The 15,857-nt window shown below is 35.8% G+C and overlaps 1 protein-coding gene across 2 annotated transcripts; it reads right to left on the reverse strand.

Annotated features, from left to right (window-relative positions):
• Positions 1 to 431: 431 nt before the first annotated feature.
• Positions 432 to 15,805, reverse strand: LOC110626255 (nuclear pore complex protein NUP107). Of its 2 annotated transcripts, XM_021772053.2 has the most exons (24): positions 15,480 to 15,804; positions 14,486 to 14,865; positions 13,193 to 13,262; positions 12,626 to 12,741; positions 12,212 to 12,243; positions 11,970 to 12,095; positions 10,519 to 10,677; positions 10,243 to 10,335; positions 9,987 to 10,154; positions 9,531 to 9,629; positions 8,831 to 9,066; positions 8,687 to 8,744; positions 8,225 to 8,313; positions 7,920 to 8,051; positions 6,279 to 6,401; positions 5,680 to 5,778; positions 5,376 to 5,564; positions 4,754 to 4,925; positions 4,474 to 4,630; positions 4,086 to 4,288; positions 3,209 to 3,350; positions 2,353 to 2,513; positions 1,465 to 1,581; positions 432 to 1,021 (listed from the first exon to the last, which is right to left on the reverse strand). In XM_021772053.2, the coding sequence occupies exons 1-24, from the start codon at positions 15,557 to 15,559 to the stop codon at positions 953 to 955; spliced, it is 3,270 nt and encodes a 1,089-aa protein (XP_021627745.1). In that variant the 5' UTR covers positions 15,560 to 15,804; the 3' UTR covers positions 432 to 952. The 2 variants fall into 2 exon arrangements, with proteins under 2 accessions (XP_021627745.1, XP_021627746.1); XM_021772054.2 differs by lacking the exon at positions 9,531 to 9,629 and having other exon boundaries at positions 15,480 to 15,805.
• Positions 15,806 to 15,857: the final 52 nt, after the last annotated feature.

Here is a 15,857-nt window from a genome sequence, read left to right on the forward strand (position 1 = left end):
TTAAGGAAATATAGAGTAAAAGAAAACCTTTTTTTGTTTTTCTATTCTCTATAATACTAAATTAGATGAGGCTTTGCGCAAAGGATAGTTCGTGGAATTGCGCCTACTTTCCTGCATTAAAATCATTTCTTTTTTCTATGGCAAACAAGAAAAATCACTTTCCCCTGTAATTTTTCCATGTATTTTATTTTTCTCCTTACTGCTCATATTTCTAAACAAATAGTTAATCACCCAAGTCCCAGTCAACCGCTTACGTGGGCAACGTGACCTCATGATGACCAGACCATATTAATTTATTTTAAGAATATCACATCACATCCATACTATAATGGGATGAAATATTCAAAATCCATTTCAACCTGTTTTAGGTTCTTTGTTTTTGTTGCTTTCTAAAAACATATATACAAAATAAATGACAATTCCGACCAAGATAAAAAAACACAAGACAATTAATCCAATGTCCAGTTTCTCATCCATCTCGCACATTTTCAACACTAAAATATAAATAAAAGGTAACTGATTTCATGTGTACAAAAGCTAATATGCTTAGTGCACAGACCACACTTTCCAGAAAATGGGAAGTTGTACTCATATGACTGCTAAAAGCATGCCTGGATTTCAGAAAACTGGAAGCAGTGTTAACGGAAATTGGATGAACTCAGAACTGTAATCTCACCATAAGAAACCATCTAAAGGACAATAGAGAAGATCTTGCACAGGAATGGCTGGAGAAGTGGGATTCACGAATTGTTGGAAGGGAATTAACCTCTGATGGATCTTCCTTTACTGCCAAGAAACCCCTAGTGATCCACGGGAGTAGGGATGCATGCGAGTGTTAAAGCGTTCCAAATCCACACGCATGCGACTAAGAGAACACGACTGATCTAATTATGCTATTGAAATTATTTGTAGTAATACTGCTCCATTGTGCTTTAAATCATAATGCAAATTATCAAGATGAGAGTTCGTCATCAAGCTCCATTTTGAATATTGTATATTCTCTTTCAAACAATAGAAATTCCTGCAGATGAGACAGCAGTTGAACATAGTCAGCTGAAACAATTAATTGTATAGGACATGCTCATCCCTCCCACCCCACAGGTCAACCCAGTAAAACCAAAATTGTAGGGAAAAGGTAAGAAGAAGATAAAGCAGTTCTAAGTTGAAAGAAATAAAATTTAAAAAAGTGACAGATTTAGTTGAAGATTTAGTGTTGTACAACTAAGCATTCTAAGAATTTAAAATTGCAATGCAAACATTAGGTGCAAGTCAAAGTTCGGCAGAAATCATTAAACCTGGCACTTCGGCAGTCATATGAACTTAACAATGCTAGATGCACATCATAAATATTGTTGCTGACAAGAACCAGAACAAAACCCAAAAACGAAATATTGCTGCATCTATCAGCCTCTAGCTAGAGTTTCTTTTCTCATTTGAAAATGATCAAATTGATAATTCACTTACCTGCAATTGTTGCTGACTAAATAAATGGAGGTAACCACTTTCTGGGCAAGCAACAAGTTCAATCAGCTCATCATGGTCTTCTGGTGGATTGCCCGACTCCACTAGTGAAACCGAAACCTAAGGAATAGCGTTGCTGTTAATTGCAACAGAAACTTTGGGAATGGCAAAACCCTTGGCAGTGCAATATAAACCACAGAAATGGTGATGCTGTCAGTCGCAATGTAAGGTTATGTTCAGTGCAATTATATTATGTTTCAGATTTCATTGTTAGGTTACTTTTCAATCTGTGAACGTGATAGAATGACATATATATATAGACACACACGCATACAGAAGCCATAGCTGTTCTATTATAAGTTCTAGTAGCGATTACATTAATAAATGGTTGGCAAATGATGATTAAAAGTAATTAAAGGGTTTCAAGTCCCAATAACATTTCTCAAAACTATTCTACAACACAAAATTAAAGGACTACAAATCACTGTAATATATCTACTTCAAACTGTTAGTCATTTAAGCAACAACTATGACAACGATGAATAAATCAACAAATAAAGAATAACTAAAAGGTGGTCTTGTTTTTAAACTGAAAGGTCCAAATTCAAAAGAGAATTGACTTCCATTTTCATTTTTAATTTGGCATATCAAGCAGAAATGGTCAAGGAACATTTATCTCAGTTAACATAGAAACAAATGAATGGGATCTCATTTCATTATCTCAATCCTTGTCATTGCTATACCATCAATCCACTCCATTCTAGCATGTGTAATTCTTTAACAAACATAAACTAAGGGCATTGGGGAAAAAAGTACTGCAACAAATAAATGATATAAGGACAACTCCAGCATATATGCCACAAATTTCTCATCTCCGAAGAACACAATTACCTGCATACATCGAAGAATGACTTCAGGTATACAACACGTACGACAAAGACCCTGCACAATATATGTTGCTGGCCCTTCCAAAGAACCCTCTGCACTTGAATACCAAGCATCTAATCTGGATATTTCCATTGTAACTCCAACTTGAAACCGAGGAAGTTCCCCTGCATTAAATAATTCAAAATTCAATTGGCACGGGCACTACTGAAACAGCACCTTGAACTTCCATAGAACTTATGTTAGCCTTAAGGTTCCTACTGTAGTTGCATGCATACTTATGTTTTCATTAACAACAGCACTTTCACATGTCTTTACAGTTTATAGAAAAACTTGCTTCCGTTTCTTTTATAACATTATCAACTATACGCATGATATGTCACGTGAGCTAATTATTATTCACACCTCATGATCATACTCTATATTTCCAGTATATAAGAGCAAATAACCAAATGGTGGCATGACCCAAGTAACTATCAGATTCTTTCTAGTTTAAACTCTCAAAATCCTCCACCTTATTCCACACCAATGTGTACACGACCTCATTTTTTCATATTTCCGCTTCAAGTGTTCTGCTCCAAAGTTCAGCTAGTCAAAATATCCAAGTTCACCAAAAGGCTAAAGTACCACATTTTACACAATGATAAAATGATAAATGTTAGAAACCAGTATCACGTACAGATATGTTGTATTAAACTCTAGCACATTTTAACTAGAGAAGAAAACTTAGTCTTATGCAGTAAATTATTCACAAAGGTCTGCTTTATAATCTAGTATCAATACTATTTCACTTTACGTTTCTTCATACATAACTGAAAACCACATAAATTGATCCAGAAGTAGATGTAATATTGTTTTTTACCTTTGAATCCAGCCGCCATGACAGTACTGAGAATACCACCATCATTAGATTGGTGTAATCCAAGTCCATCACCCTCCACTGCCAAACAGCGAAGAACAACCTCAATGCAGTAATTATCCCTTGTTGAAATGGCAACATTCACCTGTTCAATAAAATTGAAGACAATTACAGAGAGAAAATTAACTGAAAGGTTGATGTCTTTTTCGCAGGCCACGTGAAGATATCTCTCTGCTGTTTTCATTCTTGAATAAATAGCCATTCATGTTTGAAGAGTTTCCTCCTCGACCCCTCATAAAGACCAAATGAACCTTAGAATAACCGATGCTTGATCAAGAAGATATACAAGTTTGAAGACCACATAAAATGTTATGTCGCACCCACAACCCCATCAATCAACTACCTCCCCACCACAAAACTGAGTATCAGCCCCAAGAAACATTCCTGTTCCCTGCCTCAAGCATCCAAATCCAACAAGAAATCATAACCATTTAACCGAGGGACAACATAGAGCCAATTAATTTTATTTTCCTTCCATTTCTGATTTTATTAGGAAAAACTCCCCTTTAGCGATAGGAGTTAGTTGTTTTACTTTAGCCCCCAATTTTACTCAATAAGATAAACTAATTTGCCTACCCCTTGCTTCGCAAGTTATAATCCATAAGTATGTAACTGAATCCCATAAATTAGCCATCCTAAATCCATGCAATTATATGGACCAGCTAATTGAAATTAATCACTGAACTTAAATAAGTTCAAGGAACATTGTTGCATGAAATTAATCATCATCAGGTATCCTACACTAAAATGTATGAAAAACCATATTCGATCTTTTTTGGTTTTAATTAATAACTAAAACAAAATATTCATATAAACATACCATTAATTGGCGGTGTAACACACTTTCCTCGCTCACTGAGGAGTAAAGGGCACTCATCAATGCAGTACAAATGGTGGCATCTGGACACATACATTCACCAGAAGGCAGACAGAGCATAGCAGTGGCATGCAGTTCTAGAAATACAGGAGCCATTGATTCATATACATGATCTTCAACAGCAGCCAACCAGGGCTTATCTTTCTCTGTGGCAAGCATTTAAAGCAAAGATATCAAGACATTACTACCAGCCAAAAAGGCTCATGAATCAAAAAGAAGGCAACTAAATCCCACCACTCTTAATGACAACAATCATATGAGGGCGGTTACTTGCCAGTCCTCATGTGCACTTAGCACGCATAAAAGAAAAGGGATGGACATGGTCACTTACTTAACAGCAACGACAAAGATGAATTCAATGTTTCCTTAGCTGCTGTAATGGCTCTTTGTTTTTCCTCCACTGAGAGTTCAAGGGGAGGAACCTCTGCATTCGCTAATTCAATTTTGAGCCAGTTGCGATATGTTGCATCACAGGAGTAGTATTCGTTCTAATTAATACAGGATAAAAGGAACAAATATATTACAATGTAAATGCACATTAAATAGTCAGAAGATGAGAGAGTAAAAGAAAAAGAGTAATATGCAGACAGTATTAGTAATAAACTGCATACCCAGTCTTGAAACTCTTTCAGATTCTCAGAAATATAATCCTCAAGGGTATCAGGTATTTCTGAAAGCTGCTTCAATGGCTCAGCAAGTAAACTAAGCAATGCATGTGCACCTATTGGCATTGCTGGCACTCTCCACATAGAAATCAGAGCAAATTCTCTGAACAGGATGTTGCTATATAAAAAAACAAGAACTACAGGTCAGAATGATGCAAAGGAGGATAAACTGGACCATAAAGGCCAAGAGGAGACGATCATATCAGGAATACTACAAATAGTACACACACACACAGCCTTCAGGAAGAAAGGTAGCATTAGAAATGACAGCTTCTATTTCTCATTTCTCTTAGACAGCAACTGAACAACTTGAAGGTAACCTCCCCTAAATGTCACAAGACTTATGCATCAAACAACTGGACAACTTAATAACAATTATTCCCACGTATCAATAAGCAGCCACAAGAACACACTAATGGAAATTCACTTCTCAACTTTCAGAGAAGTTCAAATGTCCTAATCGTAGATTGAAGATCCTTGCTAGTAGCCAGAAATCCAACCATTGTCTGGGAATACTATTCATCATGAAGAATCCCATATTCCAGAAAAAATTATTTTGATCAAATACCTGTGCACTAATGCCCGCAGAAGAAGTTTGATACTGACATCTTTAACATTGGTAATTGTAGAGGGTGGTGTAAAACAGAGCCATTGAATCACCATAGCTTTTTGTAGACTCTGCAAACGGTGCTGCTCTGCAACCTCCGATGACTTATCATATTTTCCAACTTTGATTTCTCGAGATCTTGACAGAACCCTGTTGTGGTCCACCCAAATTAAAACACTAACTACAAAATGGTAACAACATAGTTTGCATGTATGCTCTCAGAATTTTTAAAAAAAAATGGCATGGTTTACTAACTTTTGAATACCTCTCAATGATTTCTTCAAAACTGCCTTTTGAATCATCCTCCATAGAAAATGGTAAGTACTCCATAGCAGAAAGGAAAATTTTATACTTGACATGCACACTGTTTCCAAGCAAAAAGAGGCAAACATTAGCACATCAACATAGTATACAAACAGGCTCTAAACTGACCAAAATGATAATCCAAGAGATTTTCCTTCCAGTGCAACATGCACCCCATAGAAGAAGGTTGCACAAAGCAATTAAAGAATACTCCTGTATGTAATCATACAAGTTTGTGCCTAAACTAACGGCTGCAGAAAAGGAAAGCCCATCCTAAAAACATCTCATCTAGTTTTGCAGATCTAAGGTAATTGCTTTTACAATTCAGACAGAATTATTTAGTAAGCCTGTTTACAATTTGTGGCAAACGAAACAGTGTATAAGATGCCTAGGCATTACATACCCAATTATCTAGTTAATCCTATTACACATGATTATCAATAATCTTTCTATTACAATCAACAAACTAATCAGAGGATGCTAAGGTCAAAAACAACACTAAAAGAAAATAAATGAAGTCTTCAATTTCTCCTTTTACACAATCTTAATGACCAGCCATACCTGCTATTTAGTCTTAGTTCCATCATGTGCACGAAAAGGTCAATGCAACGGTGACGTGCAAGCTGAGAAGCATAAATCCCAACTAACTCCTCATGTTGCTTTGAGAAAAGAAACATCACATACCTGAAAATTGAATTTGCAATAATAGACCATGAGCAGAAATTTGACTTTTCAGTACAAGCCTCTTTCCAAGACAAGACACAAACATGAGTAAACCACACAGTCCTCAAAAACACACTAAAAAATTAGTAGGATAAAGTAGAGCCAATCTACATAACCTTTTTATGCAAAAAAAGAACAGAACAAACTACCAAATTCAAGCAAGTCAGCTAAATTAGCAACTTATCTTTTTGCTATCAAAAAAGGATTCAATAACTAAACTTATGCAATATCAATTTATATTTGCATGCCATGTGAATGAAACATTTTAATGAAAAGAGGGGTCAATTAACCCCTCATTCATTAAGGTGCACCTGCCAATGATTGTAGAACCATGGCTCTGTCAAATAGACATGCTGGATATGCATATTCTATATAGCTTGATGAGTGGGTATTCATGTTACTCTATCCATGCCAGGGCATGTGTGCATCTCTCTTCTCTGTCCATGTCCTATTGATATCCAGGATTTAAATAACAAAATCAGAAATGATTTTGGAAGAAGAAAGTGTCACAGAATCATACTGGATAGGTTGCTGCTATTGTGAATTCAAGCTAGCCAGGACTGAATGGTCCAGTCCAGTCCCGTTCTATTTTGATCCACTTTTTTTGTCAAATCCAAAGATTGAGGTCTTCTAAAATTTCTTCCTTTTTCAAATGAAAAAATCATTTTGCCCCAAAACCAGAAGATTGATTCCAGTCCAGTTCAAGGTCAGTTCTCGATCAATTCAAGTTTGACAAATTTTAGTTCCGGGTTGGACCAGTCTAGTTTTGAACAAAACTCTGGCCATAACTAATTAGGTCTACTAAGTTTGCACAAAAAAAAAAAAAACTGTATCAAAGAAAGTAAGAAAAATGGGATAATGGTCCAAATAAAAAGTCAAAAGTCAAATGGTTTGTGTTAGAAATGATAACATATATATACATAAGGCTAAAACAAACACTAACAATCCCAACATCAATTTAAAGGGAAGCCACCATGCATTAGGGTCTGAAGCCTTATTTAGACATCAGACAGTTAGGAATTTGGGCTCAAAAAAGCATATCATGTTAGCTCTGCCCACTTTTCATCCTTCTTCTTCCTCTTCATTTTAAGGTTTAGAATTGGAGGAAAAAAGAAAAGAAGAAACGGAAATCCAGATGGTGCTGCCTTCCCACTATCCAGATCCCTCCCTAGCTTACCCCCCCCCCCCCAATGGCCAAGCCTTTACACAATTAGTGAAACAGGTTGCAATGGCTGTTCTAGCCATCATACAGTTACACTAGCATTTCTTAGTGACTTCCAGGTCATGAAAATGCACAGAAATACCATATTGGCCTTTAAAAATCTGCTAAGTATAGGCTGATACAGATATGTAATATCCTGATTGAGATATTTACCAAAAACTAGAAAGACATATCAAGTTAGAACAAGTGAATTTTCTATACCACAGACCAACACTGCATACTATGTAAGACTGTAAGTTTAACTAGAAAGTACTTACATATGTAGAATAAGATCACCAACATTCATAATCTTCTCTCTAAAAGAATCCTTCATTTCCTCCGCAAGTAAATACCTAAGCACAAGCACGAGGTGAGAGCCAAATCGAATCATTTGCGGATCACCATGAGGCCTGACAGGAAACAAAACTCAAATCAGTCAAGAAGTCAACTTAGAAGTTGTTAAATCAGAGACCTAAAATGGGGGGAAAGGAAAAGGAAATATGCAGGAACACATTGTTCCCTCCACACTCCACAGCCTCTATGCTGCAAAAAGAAATCAACTCGACCAACCCTAATTAACCACCTGAAGTTATTTTGATCATCTTCTGAAGGTGCTATCCATGACCAAATCATGTCCAGTAGATGTGGTATGTTACCCGACATAAGATCCATCTGTACAACAATGTGGTTTTAGAGATAAAAAGACAGGAAGAAAAGGTTACAACAAAATGTTTAAAATCAGAAGTAACTATATTCTTATTGAATAAGAAATGGAAATAAAAGTAAAAATAATTTACAAATACAGATATAGGAAACTCAAGGTTTTGTTTTTTTCTTTTGTAGTTTTACTGCCAAGAGGGGGGAAGAGGCAGTTCCGTTTTCTATGCATAATGTACAATGCAAAATTTGTAACATTATATTTGAAGAGAATAATTAGAAGACCTGAATGTAGTATTCAATTTCATATATAATAAATATTCTAACGTCCCAACCAAGAAACAAAATGCACATGCAAGTGTACAAATTCTTTTGTAAGAAGAGAAACCTCAATTTGCCGTTGCTGCTCCTTGCACCCTCGAGTAACAGCTTCGCTAACCATTTCACTAAATCATGCAAAAAGGTGGAGATATCACATAAAGCATAGCATACTGCCCAAGAATGAAATTGAAACAGTAAATTGCAAATATACCCTGAGTGCAGTTTCTGTAGAAGAGCAGAAAGGTTACGTGGTTGCTGGTTCAGAACGTGGAGTGGCCAATTTTCTGGTCCAATGGTAGAGTGAGAAGCACTATCCATTTGTCCAGGACTTCCATCAATACCATCTCCATAGCTTTTAAGCTGCTCCATTCTCCCTGGTTGTGAACGAGCTAACTCTAAATCCACCTGAACATCAAGCCAAGACTTTGCCATTGCCCAGCAAGCCGACTGCAAAGACATTGAGTATAAGATTCAAGCTACTCTAAGAATTGATAATGATAAAAATTGAAGGAAAATAATCGAGTAAAATTGATACTTGGTTAAGAAATATCACAATTAGATGCAACCAATTAAATCATACTACAAAGGTCAGTGAAATTCATGGAAGTTCTCAATTCATGGACTACTGCTCTTGGTGGATCACAATTGATTAGAGAAGAAGTAACATAAGAACAAAGCAAGAAAATATGAAACAAGTACAAAGAAGGTGACCAACTCTGCGCAAGGTGTGGAACCATAGGCAGCATATTAATTAATGATCCCACAACATAAACAGCTGTAGGACCAAAATCTATAGTACTCATTATATATAAGATTAAAACAAAAGGAACATTTCCAGGATTTTGCATCAACTATATATATATATATATATATATATATATATATATATATATATATATATATATACATACCTCCCAGTCTCTGCAAATTGGAAGCATACGTTTAAGATCACTGCATTGCACTGCATATACAGCAACTTCATATTTTCCACCGTTTTGCTCTGCAATTTTCTTCAAGACCAAACGAGCAAAAAATGGCAAACTCTGAGAAACTAATTGAACCATTTGTGTAAATAATGAAAGATAACACCACAAACTTGCAACATATTATTCTACTAAGGTAAAGAATTCATGAATCTCAACAGGGGTAAAAGTTCTGGTATAAAAACGAAAAGAAAACCGATATTATCACAAAAGAAAGTGCATTTAGGATATTCTCAGAGAAGAAATTTGGATAAATTCGGCATGGAATAAAAGTAGTAATGAAAAAAGAATATTATGTATTGGTGAAAGAAATTGGTGTAGAATATGTTAGATCTGAATTTAAGGATGCAGGAAAACCTTCTGATCTCCTCCATTGAACCTTACCTCTGCTGCACAGTAGGAAGCCCATTTCCAAAGACGCCATTGGTGGCCAATGCCACTCTCCAACTCAATGGCTTGCAGGGTTCTATTCTTCCCATTCTTCACCAGAGCTTCAACAGAAGGAGCTAGGTCCAACCCCCCAAAAGGACATAAAGATGCAGCTCTCCAAGGCTGCCAACAAGGATATGCATATCAAAAATGGCTAAGATAAAACACAATGTGAAATATTTCATGACCTTAAACCTTTAATTTTGAGTACCTGTCCAGCAGACCGGCAAAGGTCACATGCCTCGTCCAGTCTTCCTGCCCTTAATAGAGTCCAGACATCTTCGAGAATAGATTCATCTTGTTTCTGCACAGGTAAAATGCCAAAAGAATATTATGATTTAGGTATGTTAGAGCATACATTTCTAATACATTGAAGCAGCAAAAACCAAGTAAATGTTACCATAATTATTTAATCCTTTCACATTTCATTTTAAATTTGACATAAAATGGCAAAAATTAGCATCTATACATAAATAAGCAAGCATACTTTATCATCTGGTAGCTGATGAGCGTGTTCACGAGTTGGAGCATCAAAATCCAAATGCTGCACAGTATTTGTACCAGAGGAACCTTTCTTCAAAAGACGTTGAGTATGGTGCCAAATTCCTGAGTTGGGAAGATAGGTACCAACATGACACCCCCTCACCTGAATGTTAAGAAGTACGTGTCAAAAATAACTGATGAACTGCCGGATACGGTGATGCTTTAATACAAATCCCAGATTGCTGAGCAAAGGGGACCTATTGCTTCAAGACCACCTTCCACCAATAACATCCACAAAAATATGAATGTTCAGTTGAAGACAAAAGGGAATCCAGGGTATCTTTCTATATCTTAATCCTTTCAAAGGAGTTCAAAGTTGCAGTTACTAAATACCTAAATATGTAAGTTGAAACACCAAGCTACAGAGCTTTTACACTGTTGTAAAATCTAGGTTTACTGGGGCACACAGAACTAGGATGATCTGCAAGCAGAATTTTATCTCTCTCTCTCTTTTTATTTGGTGGGGGTTGGTAGGGGCATTGTGAAGAATGCTGGATCATAGGAAACCAATCCAATGTAATAGAAAGTGAAGAATTTCCAAGAGTCTACACTTGCATGCATCACATATCCTGCATACATGTACATGAAATCAAGCACATCTATTATATAGCAACTAGCAAGGCTAAGAATTTTTATTTGCAAAAGGCTGCACATGCTGATGTTGATCATTCTACATCCAGAGTTCATGGCAAAGAAAGTATGGTATGAGTACTCTTACTTTTGGCATAACCTGCAATACCAATTTTCCAGCTTACAAACCTTAATATCTCGGATGGACATTGTCCTCAACTAATAGCATCTTCATAACCACTTTACCTGTCTGTCTCAATTAAATTAGATATTGATTTATATTTGACAAGACAAAAGTGAGGCATGACTTCCTTCATAGATTTTGTATTGACCAGTTCCAGCTTCCAAATTGTCAATGTTTCCATGCTCAAGTTGAATGACTTCAAAAATACTTGCTTATGGAACATGACCCCGCTTCTCACAGCAAAAGATCACACACCAATAAAAGAAGGGAAATAGATGAACCAGGTCCCAACTCAACCATTAAGGATTGCTAAAATTGCATGAAGTTGAAACCCAAATGAAATAATAGCCTGCCTGATAAATGTTAACAGCTATTACCTTAAAGAAACAAAAGATGAAATATGAAAATGTATGAGATGGTGCTATCTGCAGTTAATAACGCTCAGTATGAATCTCACTTTAATCACCTCAAGCGAGCTATAAAATTCTAGAAATTTTCAGAGATAAAATTCTTTGGAAGAAATCCAAGGTGGGAGGACAGGGATTTTTCCAATCATCCAATACAATGAAACTATGTAACTTAATAACACTCCACGTACTAGTTAAGACTAACCAAACTAAAGAAATTTGAAAATTTATCACCTTGCTTTCCAAATCAAGGGCCTTAGAGGCTAATCCTTCCAGCCACTGAACAATTCGGAGACATAACTGTGCTGTATGATCATTCACAACAAACTGGCAAGCCTCTAAATGTGATGTTGATGGTGACTGAAATAAGAATAAACCCTTTGAATCATATAAAATGTCGAAGTACAAAACAATTTTAGAAAGGATGATATGTTCTTTTTCTATTTAACAACACATGGGAAAATAGAAGAAAATACCACAATAAGCTCTTCAGGGGGTTCCTCTGTCACTGCAAGAAGAACAAAAAATCATCATTAATGAAACCAAAGGCTCAAATAGGAACAATAAGTTTAAAATAAGAAGGAAAAATAAAAAATCAATCTCACCATCATAAATAAATTTATTGAACATATTCATCTACTTGCATAACTAATACCAAGTGCATTAAATATCTTCTAAACTCAAGACACAAGCATACTAAATTCGCTTGCGATTTGTGTGTAGGAATGCCCATGCACAAACATGTCCAAGAATATGCATGAACATTCATGGGGTATTCACACAATCATACAGCTCCTTAAGAACGTAATACACCCAAAAATATGAAATACTACAAACTCATCTTGGATGAATTGCAAGAAGTAAATGGTAAAAGGATCAAGATTGATTACCCTTCCCATATAGATACCAAAGAAGAGACCAGGTAGCCGCCTCATCAAGCAGAAGCTGAGCCTCCTGCCTCATCAATTTGTCCTCTATAACCCGATGCCGTATATTGGGGCCATACCTAGGAAACAATGCACAGTATTTGCAGTCATATAACCACGTAGGATGTTGATGTTACATAATTTACCAAGCTTTATGCATGAAGAGTTCATCCACTACCCATAACCTTCAGAAAGATCCATCATAACTTACATAACATGTACAGTTCATCTACTACCCAAGAAACTTCAGAAAGATCAATCAAAACTTATACAACATGGCTTATAATAGTACAGTCACTCAACACACGCAGTTGTTTATATGAGAAAATAATAATTCTAAATGCAGAATTCTCAGATCACAACAGAAAATAAAAGGAAGATAATTTCCACATCCATATAAATAAACTGGACAGCATGATCAAATTTTTTCATATCTATAAAACTCACTATCATAATAGCACTGCAACTAAAAAACCCTAAGGCAAGCCTTTACTAATAAAAACTGGTAAATGTTCTAATATTTTGACACACCTAATGGACTCTGAAACATTCCTGCATGATTTCTCAAACCTTAATATCAAATCAGCAATAGGCATCAACCCTGCAAAAAGACATTACCATGAAAATGAATGAGTGAATAATCATTATGCTTCCTCAATATTTGAGCAGTATAATAATTAAAAAATGAACAATGACTTTAAGAAAATGTGGAAAGCAGCTGTCTAAATCATATACTTTTCAAGGATAAGGAATTCCTTCCTATGAATGAATGACTCATCCCCCAAAATAACTGACCAAAAAATTGGAATTTTTACAAACTTAAGAATATGACCTGAGTAAACATTTACTATAGGGCAGGCATTTTTATGCATTCTTGTGGTGTTATAAATCTGAAGCTTTTAGAGGAGTAACTTGGCTAATATCTGGCAATAGTTAAACATCAACTTAATTTCAACAGATTTTTAGATTTCACCTGCAGCTATACCCTTTCCTGCAATCAATTTCTCCTTCCTCTTAAGATGACAAAAATAAATAAATAAATAAATAAAAATAAATAGCTGAAGAATTGCATCCTCAAGCACCAAATTTTTAACATTATCTTCCTCAGTGGAAAAGGGCAGCAATTACAAACAGCTCAAAATTTTTTGGCAGAATTGACAAATAAAACATTAACATGAAATTCTTAGAAAATCATAAAATTGCTTCAAAGTATATCAAGGAAACTTGTGCATTCTACAACTGCACAACTATAATACATATCAAGAATTCAGGTATAGCACTAAAATGAACAAACTGTTATTATAAGACGTTTTGCCATCATTTTTTTCCTTTACTGTACACACAAAACAATTCACAATAAAAAAAAAAGAAAATGATATTGAAACCAAAAAAAATGCACACCAAAAATAATTATACAATTCCCATGCCTTTAACATCATATAAGGTCTCATATATCAGCATGCTTTCCATAATATATATTCTATTCCAGAAGCTACGTTCTTGATTGACCAATATGGAGTACATAAGATTTTTCTTTTTTAAAATCTGAATTGAGAGGTCTATTGTCCTTTCTCTTAATCATTCTACAAGTGAATAATAAAAGAAAAGATTCCTGGATGATCTCCTTATCATGAACCTAGCAAATCGATCACTCCATTACCAGTTCCAGTATGTCCATAATCATTTTGAGTTTTAATAAAAACAGTCTGCAATACTATACTATGAATTACCAACAGTTACAACAACCAAAGCAATTTGTTCATAAGTACAACATTTTGCATGTTTTAGAACTAAAGATTGAATAAAACTATTTATTTCAAGCACCTTGGATAGAAGAATCAATAAGAGATGCGAATAGACCAAAAATTGTCTCTCCACTATCCGTCAATGACTCATCTTCTATCTTGCAAGCTTTAAGTGATTCACTTCCAAGCCGTCTTATTGAATCAACACCAAGATCAACCTCTGAGATGCCATGACTATCAACGGAATATCTCCTCTTAAAAGCAGAGTGTGTCCTCGCAGGTGTACCTTCTATATGATCAGTGTCAATACTATCAGCCTCTTGTTTGATATTCTCAAGAAGAAGTGCAGCATTTGTTGGGCTGTGGATACTCTGCCCCTCATACAATAGCCTGGATTCCTTGAACTTGGACACTGGAGTGTCCTGGTACGGTGATACACTTGAAGTTGAGTGCCTTTTCCTGCACATAATCCATGCGTTGAGTGCCAACATATGCAGCACGGAACATTGCATAACAAATAGAAAGACTTCCCAAAATAATATCAAAAAACAGCAAGCAACATTTAACCAATCGCAACAAGAACAAAATATAATAGAATGAGGAAAATTGCAGAATGGAAAATTATTCCATTGTAGCACTCTGAGGTTTCTACAAGTTAGTCCCCCTGTATATACTTATTTATTTTCCCATTATTTACATAACCAACCTATAATTTAGGCCCTAGCTTTCTTTTCAACTTAAATTCCAAAAGGTGTCATCATCAATCTGCTTTGTTTTCTTCGTCTTTCACATTTTCACAGCTATTCACCAGATTTCAATTCAACTAGCTGCTGATTGAGAAGACACTGGGGATCTTTTTTTTCCAAGAAGTAACTCAAAATAAGCTGCCCATAACTAAAATAGCTATAGAAAACTGTACCAATCACCTAAAAAGGAAAAAGAAATTTCGTTTCTTTTCAATTCACCACCAGCACAGATTTTTTTTTTTTTTTTTTTTTTTTGCGCACACAGAGAGAGAACATTACATATTGAAAAGCAAACGGAAGACATGATAGAGAGAACAGGAATTATACCCATAGCGGCGGAACTGTTCTCTGGAGGTGAGATCTTCGGGATCGAAATAGCTAGGAGAGGCCTCCATTTCAACATCCATTTAGTGCCCCCAACAGATACCACCTGTGCGCTCCCAAACCACGGTCGAGAGGAAAAAGCCTGCAATTTCAGAAATCAACAAGGTGGAGCGAAAACCCCTTGCCCTAGACGCTTGAGCGCGGGAATGTAAAGGGCAAAAGGTTTTGAAGTCGCATAAACCCTACAGACCAGTGAGTCAGTCAGTAGCACTAGCACATGAAAATTTTCGAGCCAGAAACCGAAACAAGCCCGCATGCCAGCGCGGGTTTGAGATGATTCTAACCGCATCGTTTCTGTTTTTCATAAATATTTATTATTTA

This window comes from Manihot esculenta, chromosome 11 (genome assembly GCF_001659605.2).
Source record: "Manihot esculenta cultivar AM560-2 chromosome 11, M.esculenta_v8, whole genome shotgun sequence".
Taxonomy (NCBI): domain Eukaryota; kingdom Viridiplantae; phylum Streptophyta; class Magnoliopsida; order Malpighiales; family Euphorbiaceae; genus Manihot; species Manihot esculenta.

Excerpts from the sequence above, each read along its gene's own strand:
- LOC110626255 (XM_021772053.2), bottom strand. The coding sequence starts at position 15,559 with ATGGATGTTGAAATGGAGGCCTCTCCTAGCTATTTCGATCCCGAAGAT. Across the intron at positions 14,866-15,479 it reads GAACAGTTCCGCCGCTATGG|GAAAAGGCACTCAACTTCAA; the intron begins GTATAATTCCTG and ends GATTATGTGCAG. Across the intron at positions 10,155-10,242 it reads TTTGCCGGTCTGCTGGACAG|CCTTGGAGAGCTGCATCTTT; the intron begins GTACTCAAAATT and ends CCTTGTTGGCAG.